The sequence below is a fragment of the Caretta caretta genome, chromosome 27 (genome assembly GCF_965140235.1).
Source record: "Caretta caretta isolate rCarCar2 chromosome 27, rCarCar1.hap1, whole genome shotgun sequence".
Lineage (NCBI taxonomy): Eukaryota > Metazoa > Chordata > Testudines > Cheloniidae > Caretta > Caretta caretta.
In genome coordinates, this window is record NC_134232.1 from 15,287,017 (window position 1) to 15,306,440 (window position 19,424).

The 19,424-nt window shown below is 54.9% G+C and overlaps 1 protein-coding gene across 1 annotated transcript in view; it reads right to left on the reverse strand.

Annotated features, from left to right (window-relative positions):
- CAVIN1 (caveolae associated protein 1) overlaps positions 1-18,169 on the reverse strand; it is a 31,919-nt gene extending 13,750 nt beyond the window's left edge. Inside the window, exon 1 of the mRNA XM_048830037.2 lies at positions 17,508-18,169. Coding sequence (XP_048685994.1) covers positions 17,508-17,927 — 420 coding nt within the window. The 5' untranslated portion in view covers positions 17,928-18,169. The remainder of the gene's footprint in view (positions 1-17,507) is intronic.
- Positions 18,170-19,424: the final 1,255 nt, after the last annotated feature.

The following is a 19,424-nucleotide window of genomic DNA, read 5'->3' on the forward strand; positions in this document are numbered from 1 at the left end:
ACGCTGACCACATCTGCAGTTCATTTGGTGCAGTTGCTTTTACATCATTGCATCACCACCAGTCTCTGGTGGGGGGAGAGAGCAGGGGCTTGTTTCACATGCGATTGCAAGACACAGAACACAACCAACGGCCCACCACCACCAGGGGCCCAATTCTGACAGATGCTGAGTGCCCACTGCTGTGGCTTGAGCTTTCAGCGCCGCAGGGGCTGTGGCCCTTCCTACAGCCCTCGGTTCCCTTTCATTCCACAGACTAAGGGCAGAAAACCAGATAAGCAACCGCAGAAGGCGCAAACTCCTGGATTTCAGGTGATCTGCACAGAGAAAATGGGGGTCGTGCTTTTTACCTGCTCCATGTTGGAGAAGGCTTAAGTGGGTTTCCCTCTTCACATTAGAAATACAGGTCTGGCCTCCCCAGCCCCTGCTGATCTGAAAGGCGCCTATCACTCTTGGCAGACCAGATATCTGTGTTAAAGATTCAGCTCCCCTTCTTCAAACTGAGAAAACTTCCACTCCAAATGTAAGGCCTGCAAAGAGTCTTCCCGCAAACCTGGGCCCCTGATCCTGGACCTGGATCCATGCAGCTGGGGCCCAGTGGAGATCCACACGCAGGCGGTGCCCTGTCCGCACTGATTCAGGTGCGAGGCTTGGGTCTTTGGAAAAACCTGGCTTGACATTCCTAAAACTTGTGGGGTAAAAGGAAGAGGAAATAATAGTAACCTCAACCCCCCCTTTCCACCTCCCTTACCCATCGCAAAGGCCACAGGAGCAATTTCCCCAAGTGCTGAATTGTCTGGATCCACTTCACCAATGTCCCGCTCCTGGTGAAACCCTTTACCCTTTACCAGCCTGGAGCGTTGCCATTTTGATTTGCCAGCATTTTACACCCACGCTGCCCTGGGGTGGGCGATTCCCTGAGTGCCAGGGCAATGGTCCCTCGGGCCCTTTGCAGGGAATTTCAGATATTTCCCCCAGTAACCACCCGGTTAACAAGTTCACTGAGTCTGTGTCTGTTTCAGCTTCCTGGCCTGTTCTGTGCTTGGTTCACGGCATCCCCCAGGCTTCCTTGTGCCAAGAGCCGTGACACAAAGAGACGCCCTCACTCGCGCAATTGTTTAGCATATCAGAAATGATGAGACTGTGCACCAGGCCCGCCGACAGCAATTCCAGGCCTTGGGGCACACACGAGCTGCACCCACGCGGACCGCCTGACATTCGGGCCGTGCTGCACCCGCGCTGGCTGGTGCCCAGCGAGCTGCCGGCTGCGCACTGTTTCGGCATGGCCAGGGCATCCCCATGCCCACCCGGTAGGGATGCCAACAGTCTAATCGCGCAACCCCCTACCCTGCCCTTTCCCCGAGACCTTGCCCCCGCCCCTTCTCTGAGGCCCCGCCCCCTGCTCACTCCATCCCCCCACCCTCCGTCGCTCAGTCTCCCCCACCCTCACTCCCTTTCACCAGGCTGGGCTCTGGGAGGGAGTTTGGGTGTGGGAGGAGGTGAGGGGTGCGGGCTCTGGGAGGGAGTTTCGGAGTGGGAGGGGTGAAGGGTGGGGGCTCTGGGAGGGAGTTTGGGTGTGGGAGGAGGTGAGGGGTGGGGGCTCTGGGAGGGAGTTTGGGTGTGGGAGGGGGTGAGGGGTGGGGGCTCTGGGAGGGAGTTTGGGTGTGGGAGGAGGTGAGGGATGGGGGCTCTGGGAGGGAGTTTGGGTGTGGGAGGAGGTGAGGGGTAGGGGCTCTGGGAGGGAGTTTGGGAGGGGGTGCGGGGTGGGGGCTCTGGGAGGGAGTTTGAGTGTGGGAGGGGGTGCGGGCTCTGGGAGGGAGTTTGGGTGTGGTAGGGGTGGGGGTGGGGGCTCTGGGAGGGAGTTTGGGGGTGGGAGGGGTGGGGGTGGGGGCTCTGGGAGGGAGTTTGGGTGTGGGAGGGGGTGTGGGGTGGGGGCTCTGGGAGGGAGTTTGGGAGGGGGTGCGGGGTGCGGGCTCTGGGAGGGAGTTTGGGTGTGGGAGGGGTGCGGGGTGGGGGCTCTGGGAGGGAGTTTGGGAGTGGGAGGGGTGGGGGTGCGGGCTCTGGGAGGGAGTTTGGGTGCGGGAGGGGGTGGGGGCTCTGGGAGGGAGTTTGGGTGTGGGAGGGGTGGGGGTGGGGGCTCTGGGAGGGAGTTTGGGTGTGGAAGGAGGTGAGGGGTGGGGGCTCTGGGAGGGAGTTTGGGAGTGGGAGGGGTGGGGGTGGGGGTCTGGGAGGGAGTTTGGGAGTGGGAGGGGTTCGGGTGGGGGCTCTGGGAGGGAGTTTGGGAGTGGGAGGGGGTGCGGGGTGGGGGCTCTGGGAGGGAGTTTGGGAGTGGGAGGGGTGGGGGTGCGGGGTGGGGGCTCTGGGAGGGAGTTTGGGAGTGGGAGGGGTGGGGGTGCGGGCTCTGGGAGGGAGTTTGGGTGCGGGAGGGGGTGGGGGCTCTGGGAGGGAGTTTGGGTGTGGGAGGGGGTGCGGGGTGGGGGCTCTGGGAGGGAGTTTGGGTGTGGGAGGAGGTGAGGGGTGGGGGCTCTGGGAGGGAGTTTGGGTGTGGGAGGAGGTGAGGGGTGGGGGCTCTGGGAGGGAGTTTGGGTGTGGGAGGGGGTGCGGGGTGGGAGCTCTGGGAGGGAGTTTGGGAGTGGGAGGGGTGGGGGCTCTGGGAGGGAGTTTGGGTGTGGGAGGGGTGGGGGTTGGGGCTCTGGGAGGGAGTTTGGGAGTGGGAGGGGTGGGGGTGCGGGCTCTGGGAGGGAGTTTGGGAGTGGGAGGGGTGGGGGTGCGGGCTCTGGGAGGGAGTTTGGGTGTGGGAGGAGGTGAGGGGTGGGGGCTCTGGGAGGGAGTTTGGGAATGGGAGGGGGTGCGGGGTGGGGGCTCTGGGAGGGAGTTTGGGAGTGGGAAGGGGTGCGGGGTGGGGGCTCTGGGAGGGAGTTTGGGAGTGGGAGGGGTGAGGGGTGGGGGCTCTGGGAGGGAGTTTGGGTGTGGGAGGGGTGCGGGCTCTGGGAGGGAGTTTGGGTGTGGGAGGGGTGCGGGCTCTGGGAGGGAGTTTGGGAGTGGGAGGGGGTGCGGGGTGGGGGCTCTGGGAGGGAGTTTGGGTGTGGGAGGAGGTGAGGGGTGGGGGCTCTGGGAGGGAGTTTGGGTGTGGGAGGAGGTGAGGGGTGGGGGCTCTGGGAGGGAGTTTGGGTGTGGGAGGAGGTGAGGGGTGGGGGCTCTGGGAGGGAGTTTGGGTGTGGGAGGGGGTGCGGGGTGGGGGCTCTGGGAGGGAGTTTGGGAGTGGGAGGGGGTGCGGGGTGGGGGCTCTGGGAGGGAGTTTGGGTGTGGGAGGAGGTGAGGGGTGGGGGCTCTGGGAGGGAGTTTGGGTGTGGGAGGGGGTGCGGGGTGGGGGCTCTGGGAGGGAGTTTGGGTGTGGGAGGGGTGGGGGTGCGGGCTCTGGGAGGGAGTTTGGGTGTGGGAGGGGGTGCGGGGTGGGGGCTCTGGGAGGGAGTTTGGGTGTGGGAGGGGGTGCGGGGTGGGGGCTCTGGGAGGGAGTTTGGAAGTGGGAGGGGGTGCGGGGTGGGGGCTCTGGGAGGGAGTTTGGGAGTGGGAGGGGTGGGGGTGCGGGCTCTGGGAGGGAGTTTGGGTGTGGGAGGGGTGGGGGTGCGGGCTCTGGGAGGGAGTTTGGGTGTGGGAGGGGTGGGGGTGCGGGCTCTGGGAGGGAGTTTGGGTGTGGGAGGGGGTGCGGGGTGGGGGCTCTGGGAGGGAGTTTGGGTGTGGGAGGGGTGGGGGTGCGGGCTCTGGGAGGGAGTTTGGGTGTGGGAGGGGTGGGGGTGCGGGCTCTGGGAGGGAGTTTGGGTGTGGGAGGGGTGGGGGTGCGGGCTCTGGGAGGGAGTTTGGGTGTGGGAGGGGTGGGGGTGCGGGCTCTGGGAGGGAGTTTGGGTGTGGGAGGGGTGGGGGTGCGGGCTCTGGGAGGGAGTTTGGGTGCGGGCTCTGGGCTGGAGCAGGGGGTTGGATGGCAGGGGGTCAGCACTCACCTCGGGTGGCTCCAGAAAGCCGCCTGCACACCCCTCTGGCAGTGGCTCTTAGGCAGGGGGCCTAGGGGGTCTCCGCGTGCCGCTGCCCGCAGGCACCGCCCCCGCAGCTCCCATTGGCTGCAGTTCCCGGCCAATGGGAGCTGCGGAGTTGGCACTCGGGGCGGGGGCAATGTGTGGAGGTCCCCTCCGCAGGGGCCGCAGGGACGTGCCGGCCACTTCCAGGAGCAGCACGGAGCGAGGATGGGCAGGAAGCCTACCTTCGCCCTGCTGCGTGGCCGGGGGCCCCCTTTTAAATCGCCCAGGCCCCTGACCGATTGCCCCCTTTGCCCGCCCCGTCGGCAGCCTGCTGTGCACAGGGTGGCAGGGAGCGAGTCATTAACAACCTTCCTGGCTGGTCGCTAACGGAAGCGGTCTGCTGCTCTCCTTGCTCTGCGGCCCTTCTCGCCCGGACGGCGGGTCTGTCTCGTTCAGCGCCTAAGGGCGGCACTCAACCAGTGCGGCGACAGCCGTGTCCAGGGACCAGCGACCATCCTCCTGCCCAACCCAGGTACTCGGGATCCTTACCTGGTCTGCACCGGGGGATTTCATTGCCGCCAAGGACTAGGGCAAGGCTGTGTCGCTGAGGCTGCCTTTCTCCACCAAGACCTTCGAACCCAGGCTTGGGCTGGCGAGTAAAGATCTTGTGGGTGCTTTTCATCGAGTCAGGGTTTGACCCCAGGTCCTTGGTGAAAGACCTCCCCCCGCCCATCTCCAGGTGCTGCATTCCCCCTCAGCTCCCAGGGTGGCTGCATTTCAGCTGTGCTCTGTGCCTGTCGCTGGAAAGTGCTTGGGATGACGGGGGCTGCGTGCCCATGGCGAGCTCTTTCTGATGCCCACATGGGAGCCCCGCTCTGCTAACTCTGAGCCACGCCGGTACCCGCTGGGTGCTGCGGATGGCTCCCTGTTGGGTACCTGCTCGGTGAGGTTCAGGGGGTTGCAGTAACTCCGTCTCTGCTGCAGGGTTGGGGGGAGCCATTCTGGATAAAATACGGACCAATCTGAACCCTCGTTCTGAACCTCCCTGCACCTTCCGAGGGTCGCCCTGCTGTGCAGGGGGTTTCCGGGACTTAGCACTGCTGGAGCCTAGGGGACAACCCCCCCCACAACACTCCCCCCACATTGCTCAGTTTAAACACTTACATTAGCAGGATCTGCACCTGCTGCATGCAGCACAAGCCCCTGGCTGCTGCTGTCAGGGAGGTGGGCTCCAGAGCACCATCCCCAGGGGCCTGGCTCCGAGCTCACGCTGGTGAGGCGAGAATCGGGCCTGCTGCCTGGTAAGGCTCCTTGGAGCACTTCGTTGCCGGAGCAGTGCAGAGAAATTCCTCTGCAAAGCAGGCGGGCTGGGATTTCGCTGCATCTTAGCCAGGGGAAGGCATCTTGTTGCCAGCATCTCCTAGGAGGTTGTGGCTAGGTGTCTCAAGGGCCGGGGTGAGCGTGCACGAAGCCAGATGCTCCACCCTCTGCAGCATAGAGGCAGAAATGTAACCTGCTGATCTGAACCCGATCTGCCTTTTCTAACCAAGCCACTTGCCTTGCTGCCTTCCCCTTACGCTGTCTGAGATGAGCCTCCGCAGAGCTCCGTTGGAGGGGCTCACACCACTGTATGAACAGAGGTGACTTCAACTTCACAACTACTCCCGGGAGGTCAGCAGCAGCACCCCCATTTTACAGATGGAGAAACTGAGGCATGGGGAAGGCCAGTGGCTTGCCCAAGGTCACACAATGAATCTCTAGGAATAGACCCCTGGTGCCCCTGTGCTTTAGCCATCTGACCACCCTTCCCTCCCCCAGGGAGGAACAAGGCATCTCCCTGCAGCCTGGAGAGGAGATCACAGTTTCTTGCACAGCCCCAAAACGACAGCACCATCATCCTGCAGCAAACAGACTATTCAATCCGCTGAGGCATTTATGCCAATTATAAATATCTGCCTTACTAGCTGTACTGCCGAGTGAAGCCACCAAGAAGTGGGCAGCAGCAGCACGTGGCACTGGCCACGGCAGCTTTCAGAGTTTCAGGAGAAGAGGCTTAACACAGTCTTCAGGTGACGCTTCTGATGCCCTAAATCTGCTGCCTCCCTTCACGTCCACTGCTGGTTGGGGCCAGGGCGGATTCGCAGGGGCAGGGGCAGAGGGCACACTCAGGGTCTTCTCAGGCTGAGATGAGGAAAAGGAATTTCAATGGCCAGCAAAAAGGAATCCGAGTGGAAGAATTTCCTCTCCCCCATTAACTGCTGTAAACAAGGACATGGCCCAGATATAGAGCGGGTTAGGGTGATAACGGGCAGGCGGGGGAATGCTATCAGAATGATTTAGTGAGTGGCGATATTGCGAACAGAGACAGACAAGAAGGATGGGAGTCTAGCTTCTCTAACTGCCTGCCAGGCTTGGAGGATACAATGTCCCTGCTCTGGAATAATGTATGTTTGTGTTGTATTTAGGCATAGGGCCAGATTCAGCTCTCATTTTCACTGATGTAAATCTCCAGTGACACCACTTCACTCAGTGGAGTTGTTCCCAATTTACACCAGTGTAATTGAAAGCGGAATCTGGCTCTCAAAGTCTCTAAGAGTTTCAGGGAGCGTGCGCAGAAAAATAATAGCAACATTCATTGAGAGCTAAACTCAACTACGGGAGCAAGGTGGATCAGGAATGTTAGGGCTCATTCCAGACCTACATCCATGCAACTCTCCCAGGAGGATCCAGACAACACCCTCAGCCAAAGAAACACAAGAGAGGCCCACTGAGCATACCCTGAGGCCAAGCCTCTGCTACGTGGCAAATCCGGAGAGCAGCAGGTGTTAACCCCTTTAGGAGTGCCACATAAACCAGGTTTCATGCCTAAATTTTCAGAAAGTTCGGTATAAGTCTCCACCTCCAAGGTTATCAGCTAAAATGAGGAGGCTCAGAATAAGAGAAGCAGCAGCTCATTGTAGAACACAGTAAAAAATTGTACCAAGAGGTTATTGGTCCTGTCTCCATAAAATGGAAAGAAAGGGTCTTGAAGACCCTAGTGCAAAAGCAGGGAGTGAGATGCAAATAAACATTAAAGGGCTTGTTGGATCGCACGTGACCTTTCCACATCCAGCAAAATTCCTTCCATCCTCAAATAACTTCCCTTAATTAGGGTGACCAGATAGCAAGTGTGAAAAATCGGGACGGGGGTGGCAGGTAATAGGTGCCTATATAAGAAAAAGTCCCAAAATCGGGACCGTCCCTATAAAATTGGGACATCTGGTCCCCCTACCCTTAATGTACAACCTCACTGTAAATTTGTTGGTCTCTAAGGTGCCACAAGTACTCCTGTTCTTTTTGCGGATACAGACTAACACGGCTGCTACTCTGAAACTCTCATTGAGACTGGGAGTCTCCCAAAGGTTTCTAGCTTCTCCCTGTCCTGGGAACTGTGCCCTTAAAAGCTGTTTCCCTCTTTAACAGGCTGATGGGAACAAGGAGATTGGTGCTTTAAACCCCCTGTGAAATGTACTGGTGCTAATCTGGACCTGATGAAGAAGAGCATGGGAACCTGGCAAGGGGTGAGGCTGAATATAAACAGTGAAGCTAGGTTTGGAAGAACAAGAAGATGAAAGGCAGGTCCCTAGGAAATGGGTAAGTAAGCAGATTGCAAGGGGGAAAATCACTTTTTTTTTCTCTGACAGAAAGAATGTTTTAATGCCATTATCAGCCTGTTTGTGTATCTAGTTCGACTCTCAGAACTGCCCTCCCGGCTACCCTGCCATGTCTGATTAATGACCCTCGGGGCTATTTCTGAACAGCAGACTTACAAAGACAGAGATTGCACTGCAGATGCTACGCAGGGAGATCAGTGACTGGCATTAATTGACATTAGCAGCAGCATCTGGAAGGTGCAGACTAAACATCCAGGGGCGTTTTATTGGAAATGTTTAGTTGGATTGTCTTTCTCCAATCAACAGCTCTCCCCTCTGGCTCTGGGCTTCATCCTAGAATGCAGCCGGATGGGGGCTCAGGAATTCTTTTAACCTGTGGAATTTACTGTGTAGTCAAGAAGACAATAGCCAGGTGCTGTGCAGTTCAACAGGACTAACCGTGCTGAGCACGTACAGGGCTGCTTGAGGCTCTGGGTTGGCCATGGCCATATTTATACCACAGGGGTGCATTTGCACGGATTTGTGTTCCTTATTTAAATAAAGACAATGGGACCAAACTCAAACCTGGGGCATGCCAGCAGGGAGTTTGACCTGTGATCTTGTGCTAGAATTTCCTTTCAATCCACTTCAAACCCCCATTAACATCAGCGGAATCGGGCCTTGTGTATTGGACAGAGAAGCCCTGGAAATGAGAACAAGCCAGCTGGCTGCCTGGCCTGGTGAGTCACAGGGGCCAAATTCTGCCCTCAGTTACCCCCTCTGGTGCAGTGACTTCATTGGCATTGCACAGGGCAGACCTTTCCTGCTTAGCTACTATGGGTTGGGCACATGAGAGATGCCTAAGAGATCCAGAGGGTGAGCTGAAAGTGACTCACCCTTTTGGCTTGAGGTTCACTAGCCATCTCACATTTCTCTTTATTCGGGGCCTTTTGTTTTCCTCTTTGCACGGGGGGAGTTGGGCACTCCACAGCTCAGCATGTCCGTAGAATACAAAAGCACTTCAGCAAAACAAACTGCCCTGACACTGGCAGCTCATAACTCAGAGCTGAGCCGTGAAACTTTGGTGCATTGGGGCCCAGCAAGAGCCACACTTCAGAAGAGGCTCTGGGTGGAAGAACTGACAGCGTGCACCAAGGAAATGTCTTGGGTGCTAAGTAATCCCCTTGTTCTGGGGCCGCGCTCTGCTGTGGGTGACTAGCCTGAGACTCGGCTAATGAACGGCCGTGCAGGGAGTGGTACAAGCTCCTTGTGCATGGGGGCTGGCAGCCTTGTGCCCTTTGCCGTGGATGGGAATCATGCAGCTGAATTCTCTGTGCACTGCTGTGGAATTGCGTCCCTGAGGGTCTGAGTGAAACCGACAGTAGTCTGAGTGGCCAGCCTGCCCTGGCTCCCAGCGGATGGGTCAGACCTAATGGCGCTTTTGACCTAATGGCGCTTTTTCCATCTCTCACTTCGACGGTTCTCTGGCCAAAGGCAGGAGGGTCAGAGTGGAAGCAGGACTCGTTTAGAGACTCCGCGGCCATCCCGCTGACTGAGCTCCTGTACTTCAGCAGTGAAGCCAAAGGCGCAGAACAGAGCAGTGCGAGCTTTTGGTTCCTGGACTTCAGTCTGCAGAGTTCGTGTGTGGCGTTTTAACCACGACTTTGCATTTAATACTCCTCATTATTGCTCTTAAAGATAGTATGAAAACCCTGAGCTAACGGCTTGTCCTCGAGAGTATGCTGGACCTGAGGGGTCTCGGGACGTGTCCCAGTTCCCGTGGGATTGCTCTGGTCCCCCGTTGTCACAAACCAAGCTCGTCACTGGATCAGGCATTTACTGGGATTTTGCCTGGTGAAAACCCCGCATGTTGATCTATGAATGTAGCTGCTAGGGGCCCAGACGGTCCTTCTCTGCAAAAGCCTGGAGTGAGGAGTGTGTGGGACTATGGACACGCTGGGAACAGCACAGTCCTGGGGGCCAGTGGAGAACCCGACTCAGCCAAACTTACTGTGTGAAACCAATGAACTTCCACTGGGTCCAGCAGTGTGAGAGTGGATCAGATGCTATCTGGGCTTCGCAGGGTATTGCTAATGCTCTGAAAAGGGAGGCATGTGGGTGAGCTTAGAGATTAGACGGAGATGACTCTGAGCCCAGGCCACATCACCACTGTCCTCCTGAGCGGCTGGGCTAGAGGAGGGGGATGCCCGCTGAATTGCATAGCAATGAGCAAGTCCTCTGAGCTGGTCTCAGCTGTGAGCCCCCTTCCTCTGGCCAAGCTGCTACAAGTCACCCAGGGTCTTGCAGTATCCTGCATCAGAAGTGGGCTCCCCACCGCAGCCGGTTAACTTGTATGCTTGTCTTCCCATGTCTCACATGGACTGTTTGCATTTCTACTTGGAGTAGCCGGGGGTGACCAGCTGGTTCCCTGAATCGCTCTCTGAATTCCTGCCTGGGACACAGACACTGGGAAAGGAAAGGACAGGGGGGGGGGGTGGATTTTATCCATTCAAAGCACATGTTAATGTGAGCTATGGGGTGGGACAAGTAAAATCAAACCAGTGCATGGAAAACAACCTCCTCCAGGGCACCCCTCCCTGTGCAGCTGTGCTGAGAGCTATTCTCCACAGCTGCTCTCACATCAAAGAGGAAAGCAGCGATCTTATCAGTCAGGCTGGGGCTTTCTTATCCAAACAGGGAAAGAAAACACTTAGCCCAAATTAACCTCTTGAGACCATTGCATATTTTAGTGATGACACTCAGGGCCTCACCCCAGAGGGGCCGTGTGTAACATTTTACTGACTAATTTTAGTTAAAGCAATCCCTTGTTTACCTTCTCTCCTAACTCCTATGTGACAGGCTAATATTTAAGAGCTAGTGGTATAAGTTTGGCAAAGGATGAGCCCTAGCTTATAGAAACCATGATAGGGAACTGTTTATGACCTCCTCAATTCAGACATCTGTAGACAGAAACGCAGTTTTTTAATGCGGGATCTGATTCTACGTGGCACCCCCTGTCTTGCTAATCCTTTGATGCTTAGTACACAGATGTCTGATATTATATTCAACATTCAAATACACATGTAGAACAGTACATGCACAATATGTACATGCTTGTGCAACCAGAACACACACACACACATATATATATATCTCTCAGCAATGGGAAAGCCTAGATTCGGGGCTGAAAACTGAGCAAACGCTAGGCTGGCTCTCATTTTACCCAAACCAGTCAGTCTAGCCTGATGCTAATCAATGTTGAGGCCCTTTTCAGAGACACTGTCACCGCCAGGGGCTGTAAGGCAAGCTGCATGCGCACAGCACGACTGTAAAGGCCTCTGACTCACAAGGGTTTCTTTGAAACCCGTTTTTCCTTTGCAGAAAGAGGCAAGTGTTCCGGGGGCGTGAGCACGCTGGGAGGGGTAACATTCAGGTCAGCGTTAAGGCTGAACCGCAGGGTCCTGCTAGAGACTTTTCGGACCAGGTAGCTGCCTCCTCTCGGGAGCAGTCCGCAGGAATAACGACACCGTGGAAAGCGTCCCGACCACAGGCCATGCAAACGGCAGAGGTGCAGGTCCAGCACAACCCCACAGTGCGGACACAGCCGACAGGGATGGAAAGGGTTTTTCCGTCGCTGTAGGAATGCCACCTCCCTGGGCCAGGAGAGTTAAGTCAACAGCATCATTCCCATCCACCTGGCTGCAGCCCCACCACGGGGGTTCGCATAGCCGCAGCACGCTGGGGCATGGGGTCTTCACAGCCCTGGGCACCGTAGCAATATTGACCTAAACGTTAAGTGTAGAACAGGCCTGAATCTTATTTGTAACGAGAGTTTAAATAATCATCCTGCCCATTCCAAGGCCCCTGTACGCGGCCGGAGCAGGATCGCTCATGCCAAATCCCATTCCAAGGCGTATCTCAAAACTGAATCCCATTCTGGGGCCGAGATGTTCTTGATTCAGGAGAACTCACTTCAAGTGGGGCATCCGACCAAACACTGCAGCGCTGCAATCAGTCAGGCCTGGCATTCAACTTCGCTGTACAGGGAATTTGGATTTCTCCTGCAGGGAAGTCGTCTTGTGCTGGGAAGCTGCATGACCCGGTTATGCTGATGTGTCCTCCCATTGCTATACACCATTACAGCCCAGCAAGGTGCTGTGCAGTAAAACCAGGGCTCTTAACAGCCCCAGAAATCAGTCTCCTGCAACATGGGACACGCCCTTGGAAACAGAGATTATCCTGGGACTCTGGGGACAACTCGCAACCCTAATACACGGCCCTGAGGCTGTGTGCAGAACCCCCAGGGCTGTCGGGGAGCTGCGTGTGAGTGGATCCAGGGCAGCACGGAGTCATTGCTTTGTTATGTATGGCGATAAAAAGAAATACCGAAAACAATGGGTGGGGAAGGACCGTCCCTCCAGCGGACCCCAGGAAATGCTCATGCCACATACACCAGTGCTCCTAGCTCCAGCCCGGGGCCCCAGTCGCAAACACTGAGTTTCTTGGCCACAATGTGCAGCCTTGTAAGAAAGGCATAAATGCAGCACCTAGTGCTCCTGCCAATCTCCTGCACTGGGACCCTGCTCTTCACCCTCCAAGCTTGCAGCTGGGCAAACTCTGTGGGGTCCCCGGGCTTGTGCCCCTTGCAAGCTGGTTGTGAGTTTGCAAATCTCCTTGGCGTTCCCAAGTCTTTTCTTGTCATTAAACCCCTGAGTCCGAGCTCGGGGCAGAAGAGGACGACACCTTGCGGCTCAGCTGGGCAGAACGGGTGCTCCTTCTCCTCTGCCCGGGCTGCGCTTCGTGTTCTCTCTTTGGGGGTTTGGCTCCCACTCTGCCCTGCTTTCTGCTCCGTTTCCCACCCCGGTGTGATCGGTGCTTTCTCCCCCCACACACACACTTGGGCTCCTTTTCACACGGTCCTTCGCAGAGCACGAGCCCCGTAATGGCCGCTTTGGGTCCAGCTTCCAGACCCACCACAGCGAGACGTGGTTCGCAGGGAGTCCGCCCCTCCCTGCTGCGGGCGTTTGGCCGCTCGGAGCCCTATAAGGCCCACTGGAGGCACAGCCGCCAAACTGTGCTATTTATACTCCTCACACAGCCCCACCTACCCTACACATTTCTTTTCCAGCCCGTGGCCACCTGGCCTTTTTTGGGGCGGCTCAGCCCCTTGATGGGCTTGGAGCGGCTGTTCAGATTCATCGGCAAGGCAGACAAAGTTCTGCGGGGGCCTCCCAAACAATTGCCCTCCCCAGTATAACAGACCAGACCCTGCACACGCAGGAACGGGCCAGATGCCTCCCCAGCACTGCCGAAAGCTTTGAAAAATAGTCCCCACCATGCCCGTGTGGCCAGAATGTCCATTGAAAGCATCCATTTGGGGGGGCGGGGTCTGCATCTATCAGTGTTGGGTCCCTGCTTCCCCCATCCCTGAGCCCCCTAACTCAGACAAAGGGGGCACCGTGCAGCATGGGCTGGGTACCATGGTACGTGGGCAGAGTTGAGTGCTGGGGTCTGCGCTTTTCAAAATCTGACCCTACAAAAAGCAGGTCCGTGTCATTCTGAAGGATGAATTCGCTTGTCAAATGTTTGGAGGAACGAGGCGCGTTAGTGGAACTGTAGCTACTTGCGGTTCTCCAGCTGTCCTGTGCCAGGTGAGTTGTGTTTATAACTGGATTAGGACTCCCGTTGTTGTAGGGATGGGCCCCAAATGAATCCAGCCCCCGATTTCCCACCCCCCAACATTCAGGAGTTTTTGGATGAGGCAACTGGGTACAAGACTGGTTCACCTAGCTCTGACCCCGAGCTGCCCTTCCAGATGGCCTGGGGGGAAGGATGCAGCGGAGAGGATGCACTAACAACGGCTCTGGGGATACGAGCAGCAAATAAGGGCCCAACCCTCTGCTCTCCAGCTTCTTGGGCATGAACGTTCCCCTCTGTGACACGGAGGTTAACGCTCTGTCCACACGGCTCTTTGGCAAAGAATCATGTCTTCTCCTGGGCAGCTTCATTCGGGGCTGGCTTTTTTTCACATTGCTCTTGGGGCCTGATTCAACTCCCATCAGAGTCACTGTACATATCCTCCTGGGTGTGGCTGCTTTTTAGTACTGCCCGTTGTCTCCCTAGTTTTGAGGCAGACAAGACAGACATACTTGATGCTCAGCTCTCCAGACCAAAATTCAGCTGCCAAGACACGGAGGAACCCACTTGGATTTTCTCTCTGCTCCTACGATACGTAAAATACCGAAGTAGGGCGCTTGCATTTAGTCTGACCTCCCCCAACAAGCAGTCCCAGGGATCTCGCTTGCACCCTGAGTGTCATTCCTTCCATAACTTCTCGAAATGCACTGGAAGAGCCAACCAGGCATCCTTCACCTATTAAAACAGACTTCTTGTCTTTGTCATTTTGCTTCTCCAAGGCACAGCATCCTTCCATACTAAATCCACCTGGGGAGCAGCCCCTTCCCTGCTTGGCAATCCCCCCTGGAAAGAGGCCATTCCTCCTCTCGGCTAATCCTGCAGGTGTATTAGGCACATTTGCCCCCCACAATAAAACAAACTCCGAAATCCTTCCCCTGGCTACTGAAGTCACAAGGGAGCAGGAAAGTTCATCACAGTTTCTTAAAGCACAAATGCCATTAAAGGTTGATATTGGAATTGTTCATAGACACGAGAAGAACAAAACTAGCCAAGGCAGCGTCTAGACTGACCCTCCGTTGAGTGTTCAGTCTGGAAAGCGCTGAGCATGAGTTGTAGAACTAGGGGACTGTTTTGGAACTGTTTGCTACTGGTTTTCTACAGCCAGGCTTGGGAGAGAGGTTCCCCATTGTCAACTCCCCAGGACAGGGATTATCATCGGGATGTTTGTGTTTTACACATTGTTGGCACTTAGCAAATAATACACAATAATTGTTACTAAATAGCCAAAGAAGTACCTAGTCCACGAGTAAACCCACTGGAATCCACAGGGCTCCTGACAAGAACGGCATGTCTCCGCACAGGGGAAGGGGCGGAATCTGCTCCATGATTTGTTAGAAATGCCTCTGGAGCTGAGATACCGAGATGCTCATTCATCCTTTTATTTATTTACTAAAAGTGTTAACCCTGGCATGCTGAGCACACACCCTGGGCCAAATCCCACTCCCTTTACTCAAAGGAGTAGAACCACTGACTTTGATAGGGCTACTTAAAGGAGTAAACAGGATTGGACCCTAAATATACAGTCTCCTTCATGCAAGCAGCCTGCTGAAGACCCTCAGCCCCATACATGGGTAATTACACAGCAACACAACCTCCTAAAACAGAAACCTGCCCAGCCGAAACCAGCCCAAGATCGTCTCTCCCCACATTTCTGGAGCAAACTTTCCAAGTACACGAACGAGAGACATTCCTATATGTTGTTAACACTGCCCGTTAACCACAGCTTCAGCACCACACAGCCCCGGTTACTGCCCAGTGGATGATACATGATTAGTGCAGGGCAAAGCACAGAATAATGATGCTCCTTAACAACCAATCAGTCCCTGTGTGAAACAACAATAGTTCTTGCCTTGCGAATGGCTCAGAGCTAGCCCCACGGGACAGCAGAAGCATCCAGAAAGACAGTAAGGGCTGACACCAGTGTGAAAATTTCTCTCTTGACTGCAAAGCTATTTTTCCATTGTATGCAGGGGAAAGTGGACTGGAAAAATACACCCAACCCTTCCATGGGGTTCCCTGTGATCTGTTAGTAGCAGTCAGAATGCTCGTTGTAGAGGATCATCTTTGACTTAGCTAACACAGCGGTGGAGGAATAGAGAGGGGCATCTTTGCTGAGTTAATACATACTTATTACTGCTGCCCATCCCATCCTAGCTCTCAGCCACTGCCAGTCAGGGACTCTCCTGGATTTCGGTCTCCAGTCCATGCTTCAGATCAGGACACTGTGCCTGGCTTCTCCTCCACAAAGGAGCTCCATTCGCGCAGCGGTGTTTGGGCACAAGGCCGCACCCTTGCCCCAAGACCTCCTTCACTCACTTACTCCTGCGGCTTCCTCTGGGCATGGGGACAGAGTTGTACCAGCCCTGCTGTGTGCTGAAAGGCCCTGCCTGGCTTTCGTAAGTCCGTGCACGGCTGTGTTTTCCATGACGCAGCCCTTGAGTGTCTCCCTCGGGCTTTAATGCTCAGGGGGGGTCTCACGCTGAAATCCACACAGGATAATTCAGTCTGGATTTCAAAACCTTCTCCCCTTTTTCTACAAAACAACTTTGAACCGCAGAAAATCTCACCTCAGGGCCTTTCTCAGCTGATTCTAACTCAGGGGCCGAGCCTGCGCCCATTGAAATCAATGCGAGTTTTGCCGGCAGTGGAAGCAGGATCGGGTCCTGTACGAAAGTTTTGTCCCACAGGAAAGGGGAGACCGATGATTTGTTTATTTTGCACACGGACTCTCCAATGCTCACGACCAACAGCACACAATAAAGAGCAGGCTCTCACAGTGCCAGTCCGCCGGGAACCAGGACCTGGCCATTTCCCTACCACTTTGAAATACCTGCCTGGGATGTTCTGCCTGAGCCTCCCCTTTCGCTCCCTTCCCAGGGGTTGTTTCCACCGCTGTTGGTTTGTTTAGGTGTCTCCATTTTCCACAGCTGGCTCTAGTCCTCTGTGCAGGCCCAGTCCCCAGAGCTTCCGATCAATGTATTTATAAATCTGTTTAGGTGGCTGATGTGCTCCTAATATACGTGAGTGTTTCAGCCTCCATGATAGAACTATAAATGCTTAAGCTGTGAATCAGAGAACTATATCAGTCCTGCCACTTGCTAGATTCCACAGTCTGGCCTGACTAGATCTCCTTTCCCACTACGCTAGTGAAAGGTGCTGTGCATTTTGTGGGGTTTTTCTTCCCCCTTTTCCCTGTGAGCTGCACTGGATGTTTTTCTATTTATCCCTCACACAGTCTATTATTAACCCGGATGCTTCGAACTATCCTCATCTCATTAACTGGCCCATTCGGTTTTTCTCCAGCTTTCCCCTCTGGGGGGTCTGCTCTGCAAAGTGAAGCTAAACCCAGACAGGCAGCGGAAGGGGAGGCGGAAGCCTGTGGCTGCATTTGTTTTGCTTGTTTGCCTGTTTGGTATTAAAAGATTAAAGGCAAGTCCAGCTCCTAGTGGGAGTGCTGAGCCTCCAGCAGAGTGAAGCCCCTGTCGCTGAAACTGAGTGACTGGAATGCCCAAGACCTGCAGGCTGTAGATGAAGGAATCTGTAACATACACTGGATCATATTTAATTTTACAAGCAATGTGGCAAAGGCAGATCCCGGGGAAACGGTGTGCTAATGAATTCAATGGACCGGACCGTATTTTCTGTTTGTTTCCACTATGTCCCCTGTAAGAGTGAGGTTAAACATGACTCTGGAGTTATTGTTCCATGTTATTGCTGTAGGATGCACATTATAAACCTGAGCTAGCATCACGGCTTCTTGTCGCACTAAGGATTTCATCCCTCACAGTAAATCCTCTGTCTGAAATAACTGATTTAAAATACCTCTCTCCAGTTCCTAGTACACTTTTGTTCCTCCTTTGGTTAAACAGCAGTCTCTGCTAGGTAACCAAATTCTGCTGGCCTTTTGCAGTGGGGTGCTTGGGGCCAGTCTCAGCATCTTTTATGAAATTTCCTGTACTCATTTTTTTAAGTGCAATAAATTATTACATTAAACCTTCTGCCTTATGAAGAAATCAGTACTGTTAGATTCAGAAGGCCCTATTTATGGCGCACTTCAACACTGGATGCTGGATGAGTCTAGAGGAGACATGTGAGGCAAGACGGTGGTGCGGTTAACACTGAAAACACTCACTGACGGTGCCTGAGGAGCTGCAGGACATCTCCTTACCTGGTAGATCATGACTTTGAAGTTCCTTCGCTTCAACAGCTCCGCCTCGTTGGCCTCCAGCTTCTTGATCTGCCCGGCTTGCTTCTCCAGGTTCTGCCGGACGGTTTTCACATTGACGCTCACCTTGCGTACTTTCTCCAGCATCTTGTTCACGGTGTTGCTGGTAGTGGTGTGTGCTTTGGTGAGCTTGGTCAGTTCCCCCTGGATGCTGGCCACTGCGCTATCCATCTCTTGCTGCCTCTCCTCCAGCTGCGTCTGGGTCAGCTGGATCTGATCCACTGCCCCGATGATCTTGTCCAGAAGGGTGAGCACCATCACGCCATTGATCTGGTCTGATTTAATCGGCTCCTCAGCTGCTTGCTCCTCGGAGGTCTCGGAAGGAGCGGGCTGCTCAATAATTTGCAAAGGGGTGTCCGCCATGCTTGCTTGGGAGTCCCGACTAGCAGAGCCTGGAGAAGCTGTCGCTGCAGGGAGCAGAGTGAGAAGAAAAAACTTAACCCGAGCTCTAGCTCAACTCTGTGCTGGGAGGCAAGCCAGAAATGGAGAGCACAGTGCGTGGCTGTGTGTGTGTGTGTGTGTGTGTGTGCGAGCTTAAATTCAAATGGCACAGCTCTGCAGAGCTGTCCAGGGAAACTGCCCTGCAAAATTTTCCAGGCTTGCAGGCCATTGGCTGACTCCACCTTAGCTATATAAAAGGAGCCACTGCCAAATGCCTGATGACCCACCCTTTTTGAAATGATTAAAATAGTTCGAGTGGAGGGGAGGCGATGGCTTTTGCATGCGAGCCCAGGCACGGCTCACGGAGGAATGTGAAGCTCCAGAGCTCCCAACAGCCTCTTCTGTGCCATACGTTCAAAGGCATTCTGTGCAAAACTGCAAGGAATCTGGGGGAGAGGAAAAAACAAAACTCTGCTGGAAGCTGCCTGGGAAGCTGCTAGACAGAAACAAGCCCCTTCTGGGCACAGCTGTGTACATGAAAGGACGGCTGAAACAACTGCACATAGAAGCACAGAAACTCAGCTGGAACATTCAAACCTCTCTGCCTCCCGTTAGTATTGCTTTGCAGGTCTGTGTCAGGCGGGTTGTCGATATTTTAAAGAGAGGCTTATACTCCCTATTGACTAGCTGTGGCATGTCCCTTTGGATCATTCATGAGACATAATTGCACACACCTGTCTATGTATATTTACATACATGTGGGGGGGGACACATGCAAGTGCATATGTGAGATAGGTGTTTACATGTTACTTCTGTGTTTGTGCTCGTATCTGTATGCAGATTTAAATAAAAGGAGTAAATCTAAACCCAAGAGCATACAGATATATGGCCGGGCACTCCCACTGGAGAGCACCCAGCTCAGCTCTGCAGGCCCCTATTCATCAACGGGCTCGAGTTACTAGCTTTCTAAGCGTAGCGCAGGCTCTCAGCACACGCCAGGGTACACGTGCCGAAAGCACTGCCCAAAGGGAAGATAGTGCATTCCACACTGCTGATTATTAGTGGTAATGATGAATTACATCACGCAGGTATCATGCTCATTGCTGGGCTGAAGACAGAGGAGGAGCAGCCCCTGTCCTGAGGAGCTTTCGAGTTAAATATTAATCGAAAACGGTTCACAGGCCTGTTTATTGCCTTGGCTTTTGTTTATGGCCACAGGATCATCTGCAAGATCGCTGGGGTAGAATGTCTGAGAACAGGGGTTGAAGCATGCCCGCTACCGGCCAAGAGGCTGATGCGAAGGAGGAAGGCTTAAGACGTACATGGATGACTCCCAGCTGAGACCAGCTCACCATTGGTCCTGCTGGCTCAGCCAAAGGGAAGCAACCCCCAACAGCAACAACCCAAGTGCTTGGCCAGGAGGAGCTGGTTTTAGGCTCAGCTGGAAGAGCTGCTGCCAGACCTCGAGGGTTACAGCTG